Here is a 9250-nt window from a genome sequence, read left to right as displayed (position 1 = left end):
TGTTTACAGAAAGTATCAATCTGTGTTGTTTCTCCTCCATCCTCAAGTGATTGAACATTGGGCAGAGGTTGGCCAATTTCAAAGTAGTCAAGTTCATCACTCGGGGAAACTTTAACAACTTCAACTCTCATTCTCTGCCCTAGCTCTTGTCCAGAAGCAACTATGACACCTGGAAGTTGTTCTTTCATTGTGGATAAAAGCATCTTAAAGAAAGTCATTGTATCGCTAACAACTATTTCGTTGGGTGGCAGAAAGAACTCAACTACGTAAATAATATTGTTGGCGCTTTTACTTGGCAAACAAATTGCAAAACTCTGAGTAAATCTAGTACTCTGTCAAGCTTAATAGTGTAACATCTTTGCAAAAGCATGACCTTGGGATGAATATGCCCTCCCCACCAATGTCTTACCCCTCGTACCCGTCTTTCTAATGACAACAAGGCTGCAAAGAAGGGAGATGAGAGGCAGTTCAATGGGTTGGTTGATGTCTACAAGAACACACTCAAATCCGATGGAATTGCTGGTCTGTACTGTGGATTCAACATTTCATGTGTTGGTATCATTGTTTACCGTGGTTTGGACTTTGGAATGTACGACTCCTTGAAGCCTGTCCTCTTGACCGGAAACCTGCAGGTTCGTGTTTTTATATATTGCTCTCTTTGCACTGCTAGTTCAAGTCCTTTATGCTATTCTGAGTATTGTTTTTCTGCTGTCTCATACCATAATGTTGTTGGGCTTACCATTTCGTTTGGCTGTTATATGTCATGAATGTTTCATGTTGGAGTAGATTTTTAGAGCATATTGCGGGGGGAGTGAGTGATAAGAATTCAGTACTTTTGGTTTGAATATTTTCAACTTCAGTTGAATTTTTCATGTTCCTCGAGTTGTTTGCTAGAAGGTAGATAATTGTAATTGACTGAGTTTCTGTTTGTATAGTCTATGTGGATGAATAAACTTTGTAGTATAAAAAAGAGAAAATTACACTGTATGTTCATTGGGGCAACAATGCTACCAAAAGTGATCCATTTTTTTAATTCTTACAAAAAATGACTCAAACTTTTCTCTCTCTCACTCTCTCTCGCTCTCTCTCTCTGGCTTTGTATATATGTTTGTATATATTGGTATAAGTGTCTGTATATGTTTGCATATTTTGGGCTATTTTTCGTAATGTAAGTTTTGGGCTAATTTTTTGCAATGTAAATGACTAACTTGTATATTTCTGAAATTTTCCCTATAAAAAACTCGAGTGTCTGACCCTTGTATCTGTTGTATACTGGATAATTTCTTTTTGTATAGTCTATATGGGTGAATAAACTTTGTAGTAACAAAACTCGAGTGTCTGACCCTTGTATGCGCTGTATACATGATAGTGTCTTTGCTAGCTTTGGACTTGGTTGGCTCATCACTAATGGTACTGGTCTTGCTTCGTACCCAATTGATACAGTCAAAAGAAGAATGATGATGACATCTGGTGAGGTGGTCAAGTACAAGACCTCGCTCGATGCATTCTCCCGGATAGTTAAGAACGAGGGTCCCAAATCTCTGTTCAAGGGTGCTGGTGCTAACATCCTCTGAGCTGTTGCCGGTGCTGGTGTGTTAGCCGGGTACGACAAGCTTCAGGTTATTGTTTTGGGAAAGAAATACGGATCTGGTGGTGCCTAAGTCAGCCTCTTAACAACATCCTTTTAGAATTAGATGGTGATGAAAATGAAAATCTTTTTGGAGTTACATTTGAGGATTCAGTTGGGCAGAAATTACCATTTTCCCTTTTGCCTTTTTGTAATAATTTAAAATTTTAGAGTGGGTAGCTCAAAAGCCCCACACTCGTTTCCCTTGTTGAAGTGTTTTACTGCTTTGTTTTGGCGGACCTTAATTCACTGCAGAGCTTACAGATTCTCAATGGATCTTTTATAAAATCAAATGCGGAAGTTTGAGACTGATGTTGTTTTAAGTGTGTGGAATACATATTTTGCTTAACCATCTATTTTCGTGGTCCTTGGCAATTTTATTTGCTTGTCCTCTCTCTATACATAAATATGCTTTATGTCTCCGTTTTGAATGATAGAGATGACAATGGGATTCGAATACTACAAATGAAGTGATTGTAGGTTGGATATCTGATCAACTTAGGCTACTTAGCTACTTTTGAGCTCCTATTTTCTATCAGAAAGATTATTCAACTACAATTCGTGATTGACGAAGCAGTGGTTCTATTCTTCGGGGACACCTATATAATATCATCAAATATAGTGGAATTTTCAGTTCTTAAGCAAGAATCCATAAAACACAAGCAAGATGAGTTTCTGACAATGGCCCAAGGATGTCCTACTTTCACCTATTTGATCAAATGTTCCTTACTTTCAGGCTTAAATTGCCCCTCTATTAATGGAAATAATTATATGACATTTGTAGCAAAATAACCAAGGAAATACTGACGAGCTTGGTAGAACGAGGTCCTTACAATCCACATATCGGGTCACATGTTCCCCTAATGTTATTTTCATGCTTAGCCCCTTCATTAACGGCACAATTATATGACATTTGTAGCAAAATCACTAAGGAAATACTGACGAGCTTGGTAGAAGGAGGTCTTTACAATGTTCTGGGAGTAAATATTGGAATACACGTCCTGGTGGCCAGTCTATCCGCTGACCTTAATGGGTTCCCAGAATTGAATTAAAACACAAGAAATTGTAATCGATATATTCTCAAGAACAAATTTGATCCTCTGTTTCACTATCCCGTTGTAGCTGGAAAATCAGGAGTCTGCCTCAAACATCAAGAAGAGAAGATTCAAATGTTTTTTTTTTCAAACAAACAATTAGTGAATCAAAATGGCCAAATAAGTTCATCAATTTGATATTCAGAACTCAGAGAATCTGAAGATTCGGTCTCTACCATACAGATAATGCAATTCGATAGATAAATCAGAACTCCAGTGATTCTATCTCTCTATACAAGCTAAACAAATAAGAGTCGCCTGATTATAAAAAGTGTTTATACATAATGGCTTTAATCAACTCAGTTCAATAAGCACAAAAGATACGTCACAATACCACAGGGAAGAGAAAAACACCGTGTCACCAAAAGATAACATCACTAACGTTCTGCAACGAAGATGAACCATAACAAAACTTACGGAAAATCCTTCATGTGTCCGCTTCTGGGGTAACCAGTAATTTCATGGTAGTCCTTCCTAACAATCTTTGTGAATGCATACCATCCCTCAAATCCGAATCACTAGTTATCAAAATCCAATCGTCTTCTTCATCTTGATACTTGATTGAAAATCTTTGAAGTGATATGTTAAGCCTCTTTTCCACTTCCCCCTCCAGTTCTACCTTGGTTGATGAAGGGGTAAGCTTGAATTTTATGATATCAGCTCTATAGGTAACCTTTACAGTCATCGAACTATCACAAGGTTTTCCTGTGGCAGGAGGTCTTTTGTGACCCAAATAATCTGTGCCTTTTTCTTGGGAAAGAGCAGGACATTGTTGATCCCCCAGATTTGGTTCAGCACCATGAAAAGATACGCCTTGGATAACATGGTAATTAACCTTTCTAGTCTTGTGATGTGGCCATCTAGAGATGTTATATCCTCTACATATTCGTTTCAGTGTTGCTCGACTAACTGCAACAAAGGAAGTCCAAAAAAGAGATTTCAGTGAAACCTATGCATAAATCATTTCGTTTAAAGGTTAAACAAGTGTACAGATATATAATAACAGGAAAAGGGTTACAAACCTCAAATGCGCTAAAGTTAGTGACCTTACCACATAGGTTTTTGGCAGCATCTTCAAGAGTCATGCCAAAATGCTGCTCCAGAATCTTGCGAGTAATCCCATGATCTTTTTCTATCCTCCGTATTGCGTTGTTCTTCTTTGAATGGATTTTCTCGTTGTTAGTCGTTGCTCCACTGACGAACTCTCTCTGTTTATAGCTTCAGCTTCAATCAATTGTCTTACACATCTAGCTCTATGCTCCACTTTCTCATTACTCCTTGCATTGCCTGCATAATCAATTTCTAAATTTGGTTGCTCAGAGTGTGAATCAAGTTGCATCATTTCACTTGCATCCTCTAAAATTTTAATAGGGTCATGTGCTACATCCATATCAACCCTTCTTCTGTTTGTCACAACAGCCTCTGTTGGATGCTTAAGTAATACATCACCTTGTACTGACCCTTCATTGTTAAATGAGTCATGCCTATGTGAAGAACAGGATGGAACAAGTACTGTAGTAGTGACGTCGTTCTCCCCATTTTGTGAATTTGATTGTTGACGCGAAGATTCAGTATTTGTTGTTCCTCCTTCATCCTGAATTGATGGAACATTCAGCAGAGGTTGGCCTATTTCAAAGGAATCAAATTCATCGCATGGGGAAACTTTAACAACTTCAACTCGCATCCTCTACCCTAGTTCTTGTCCAGAAGCAACTATGACACCTGGAAGTTGTTCTTTCATGGTAGACAAAAGCATGTTTAACAAAGTCATTGTATCACTAACAACTATTTCGTTGGGTGGCAGAAAGAACTCAACTACATAAATAATATTGTTGGCGCTTTTACTTTGCAAACAGATTGCAAAACTCTGAGTCAATCTAGCTTTTCGTGCACTAGGCACCAAAGGGTACTCTGTCAAGCTTAATAGAGTAACATCTTTGCAAAAGCATGAACCTTGGGTTGAAAATGCCCTCCCCACCAATGCCTTACCCCTCTGAATATAACAGAAATCAGAAGCATCTGCAAATTCATCATATATTGAACTCGAACTGTCAAAACTTCTTCTGCCAGTAGCAATCTGGGCATTTATGGAGCAAGATTGAGAACGAGGAATCCAAATTTGAGCAAAGGGTATATTGTGTATTTTACAGACAACATGTAACCCTGCCTCTATTTGGTCAGGTGCACCAAGAACATTATCCCACTGCTATAAAAAAAGATAAGCCAAGCTATGAAATTAGTGGGACAGAACTAGTAGAGTAATGGAAATAAAAATGAGATCAGTCGTGATCTTTTTTTTTCTTCCTTTTTATCTATTTAGGGGGGGGGGGGGGGGGGTGCGAGGGACTGCAATCTCCAAATCAAAATGTCAACAGCATCATACCTCAGAAGGTTGTGAATCTGTGTCCTTCGGGTAAAAAAGGCCATTTATCTCGGAGCATCTCATATCCATCTCCTATGATGGAAAATTAAGCAAGGAGTATTGAATTTCTCAACATTACATATGAAATATGAACAAAAGTAGCTTAACCAATGTCTTTATGTAGAAATCAGACCAATTTAGACATTGAATTGCTCAACTAAGAAATATGAGTGGCCATTTTTTTGTCTAAATTCAAGCAACTCGTGGCCCAATCCGCCAAGAAACGATTTCTAAAGAGAGATTTCAGGTCTATACCCTATCTATGTATATCATCACATTCTAATGCAATGCACATATAATGCACCCTGAACTTGTACCGAAAACCCACTTACACACCTAAACTTTGCAGGCGTCCTCTTATCTTTTTTTTCCGAGCAAAAAAATAAATCAGACAAATTAAACAAGTGCCCCCACCCCCTCCTCTACAGATGCTCACTCCCATTGACCAACACACCTCATTACACCACCCCTATTTCTCCATTTTCTAAATCTTTATCTCCGTCACGCCATGAAAGCATAGAGGCTCCCATATCCGCTTTTTCCAAAAGGATAGGACTACAAATAAGTGCCACATGCACCTCTTTTCCCCATCTTCTTGATTTCCCCAAAACTCTCAGAGACACCTCTTCTTCCCCAAGAAATCACCATTGCAAGATTGTTCTATCATTTTCTACCCATAAAACCCATCACAAAGCAGAAAAATTCAGACAAAAAGAAAAAAAGAAAGCACAACCACCAAACCCCTCCAAAACCCCAGCTTCATCATATCCACCACCAACCGACACCTTCTTCCACAACAACCTAAGTGTTCACCCCTCTCAATCTGATATTTAAACTTACAATTACAGAAATAAAATAAAATAAAATAAATACTCACGAAAAGCACCAGACACCTTCCTTCCCATTTTATCATACACTCCAACATCACCGCATATCATCTTCACAAAACTTTTCTTCTTCTTTAAAAACCCATTTTTCGTCTCACCCCTTCTTCATTTTTCCTCTCCAACAGCCAAAACTCTCTCTTCAAAAATTGCTAAGCATGCCAAAACTGGACCTTCTCACTTCACACCCACCTTCAGGAACAAGGCGTCAGCTCACAACAAGGAGGCCGAGGGCTTAATTTGGGAGATAAAAGGTGGAAGAATAAAAAGAAAAATACATCGATTTCGATGTGTAGGTGACATGCCACGCATATATAACACTTCACACCACGATACTGGTTTTATATGTCACGGGATGGTATTACGTTCACTTCTAACAAGATAAGGGAGTAAGGGAACGCCTGCAAAATCCTAATTGTATAATTGATTTCTGGCACAAGTTTAGGGTGCAAAATATGTACTTTTCCAAATCCAGGCAATGCAAACAGATGATTAACAGACATGATGAATACTCATTAATCCTAGCTAGATTATATTAAAGAAGTAAGGTAGAATAGGTAAGCAAACACCTTAAGAAACCTCGCAGAATAAGATGTTGGGTCTGTAAATGCAATCTCAAGAACACCAAGGCAATGCTGATCAAGAGGCTTAAATAGTGGCCATGCCCAATAACGACGGATGCCCAACCGAATTGCAGCTTCAAGCAGTGGAAACTCTCCAGCAGAGTAACTCCGCACATCGGGGCTAAATTCCAGCAACCCACTTCTGAACTCTCGTCCAATGGGACCAAGGAGACCTTCAACTTCAACATTGTTAATGTCAATAGGAATCAAAGTATCAAGACGGAGCCTCCTATATGAACAAAGTCCCTTATCAAGTTTATCACATAAAGCAAATGGTTGATCTGCAGTGGATAGGTACGACCATCCATTGACCTTAATGGGCGCCCATAATTGTAATAAACAAACATTTTTACTCAAAATTTTCTCAAGAATAGATTTTATCCTCTCTTTGACAAACCCTTTGCAGCTGGGAACAACAGGACAATCAGCTGGATCAAAAATCACGATGAGAAGATTCAAATAGCAAAATAAAAACTTGAGTTAAATGATCAAAAACATACCTGAACTATCACTATTTCAGTTTCACAACCCAACTATTAGTTGTTCCCTTTTCCTACTTAAACTTAACCATCTATTCCTTTTTCTATCTGAATTATCACCATCTATTTGTTAACACACACCTCAAAGCTTACTAAGCCAACTATCAGTTGTTCCATCTTTCTACACGAACTATCATCATCTACTCAACTAGGTATGTTTTAACACAGATGGTGATAGCTCAGGTAAGAAAATAAAACAACTGATAGTTCCACGTGTGTCTTTGACCACTAACTCAAATAAAAACTCATAATGAATCAAAGAGCGTTGATAATTTGTTAGTATTATTCAGAACTCACCTATCATAGGGAAAATCATGCGTTGGTAGTTCAATTCCGCGTTGGGTCTGCTGCTCCAAAATACCCAGTGACTATCAACATTGAAAGACTTTTGTGACTTGCAGACTAGTTCACAAGGCATTAAGTCACTTACATTTGAAGGTTTGTGAAATTCACCACTTTCTTGAAGTTGAAGATGCCCCATTTGAATTCCACTTCCCACTCAACTGCCAATTGCTCTCAGCATAAATAATAGTAAGTAGGAGGCTGTTACATTTTTACTTCTGTTTAATTTGTGTTTTAGTTTCATGGTAAGTAGGAAAAGCTTCTCCACATTGAACGCGCATTAAGTAAGTCAAAAGTTACACTTGCCAGTGAATCAAGAAGCTCAAAAGGTTCAAGATTCTCTGCGTTTTTTTGGAAATAGAATTCCATTCTTCACACTCTCGGCAGCGTAGAAATAGCGAAGGGAAAGAAAAAGGAAATGGAAAAGAATTAACGGTAAAGGCTCAAACATATCGTGTAAATATATCCTTTGTCGTTAAAAATATCCATCCGCTCAACCTTTTTGGCTTAATTTGCCCTTAAAACTAACAGACATTTTTTTATTTATTTTTGATTATTTTTTTGTTTTTCTTTTTAAAGTGATAATTGAGGCTCAGATCTGTTTTACGCTCAGGTATAATTTTTTAATTATTAATTATTACGTGTAATATTCCTATTGAACAAAATTTTTTATTTTTTATTTAATTATTCTCATCCCTACCCAACATACTCAACTTTGTCGTAAAGCATACTCCCTCCGTCTAAAAAAGATTGTCTTTTTTTTCGTTTTTAATCTGTCCCAAAAAAACTTACACCTTTCTATATTTAGAACAATTTAACTTTATGAGATGATTTATAGCCACACAATTATCTAAGGCTTGTTTTGGATCACACATTTCAAAAGTCTTCCTTTGTTTCTTTAACTTTGTGTCAAGTCAAACTAAGACAATCTTTTTTGGACGGAGTGTACTCCCTCCGTCTCAATTTAAGTGTCTTACTTCCTTTTTGATATGTCCCAAAAAGAGGGTCTCTTTCTATATTTAATAAATTGACAATTCTAAAATCCTACATAACAAGTTTATAAACACAAGATTCAAATAACTTTTTGCTATTTTACACATCTTTAAATTAAGTCCAAAATATTCAAAAGTCTCCCTTTATTTCTTAAACTTTGTGCCAAGTCAAACTAAGATACTTAAATTGGGACGGAGGGAGTACAAATTATTTTATTTGTTCACCACAAAATTAAATAAATAAAATTATTACTTCCTCCGTCCCATTTTAAGTGTCTTAGTTTGACTTGGCACAAAGTTTAAGAAATAAAGCGAGACTTTTGAATATTTTGGACTTAATTTAAAGATGTGTAAAGTAGCAAAAAGTTATTTGAATCTTGTGGTTATAAACTTGTCATGTAGGATGTTTGAATTGTTAACTTACTAAATATAGAAAAAGACACTCTGTTTTGGACAAATTAAAAAGAAAATAAGATTCTTAAATTGAGACGGAGGATGAACGAAGTATTTAATTTGTCATAGAATAATCCACTAAATCTCACCTTTGGGGAAATACAACTCTAAAATCTTAGTAATAACCTCTTCCTTGGTACAAATATTGATATGATCCTCAATGGCACAAATGACCAACTACTCAAACTTCTCCAAGGATTTGTGTTGGAAGCGGATTCATGGAGGATGAAGCTTTGGAAGCATTTAAATGGAGTCATTGGAGGGCCTTCAAGCT

At 37.1% G+C, this 9250-nt stretch overlaps 2 protein-coding genes across 6 annotated transcripts; one reads left to right on the top strand and one right to left on the bottom strand.

The window, feature by feature from the left end:
• Positions 1 to 587: 587 nt before the first annotated feature.
• On the top strand, positions 588 to 1574 carry LOC132643971 (ADP,ATP carrier protein, mitochondrial-like). Its single transcript, XM_060360501.1, has 2 exons — positions 588 to 632; positions 1296 to 1574. The coding sequence occupies exons 1-2, from the start codon at positions 588 to 590 to the stop codon at positions 1572 to 1574; spliced, it is 324 nt and encodes a 107-aa protein (XP_060216484.1).
• A 1250-nt stretch (positions 1575 to 2824) lies between these two features.
• Positions 2825 to 8349, bottom strand: LOC132643680 (protein NLP7-like). Of its 5 annotated transcripts, none has more exons than XM_060360187.1 (5): positions 7487 to 8349; positions 6597 to 7078; positions 5105 to 5176; positions 3744 to 4927; positions 2825 to 3630 (listed from the first exon to the last, which is right to left on the bottom strand). In XM_060360187.1, the coding sequence occupies exons 1-4, from the start codon at positions 7668 to 7670 to the stop codon at positions 4409 to 4411; spliced, it is 1257 nt and encodes a 418-aa protein (XP_060216170.1). In that variant the 5' UTR covers positions 7671 to 8349; the 3' UTR covers positions 2825 to 3630; positions 3744 to 4408. The 5 variants fall into 5 exon arrangements, with proteins under 5 accessions (XP_060216170.1, XP_060216169.1, XP_060216171.1 ...); XM_060360186.1 differs by having other exon boundaries at positions 3773 to 4927; XM_060360188.1 differs by having other exon boundaries at positions 3773 to 4924.
• Positions 8350 to 9250: the final 901 nt, after the last annotated feature.

The sequence above is a fragment of the Lycium barbarum genome, chromosome 6, assembly GCF_019175385.1.
Source record: "Lycium barbarum isolate Lr01 chromosome 6, ASM1917538v2, whole genome shotgun sequence".
Classification (NCBI taxonomy): domain Eukaryota; kingdom Viridiplantae; phylum Streptophyta; class Magnoliopsida; order Solanales; family Solanaceae; genus Lycium; species Lycium barbarum.
Note: the sequence above shows the minus strand (reverse complement) of the source record. Positions and strands in the feature narration are given on the sequence as shown.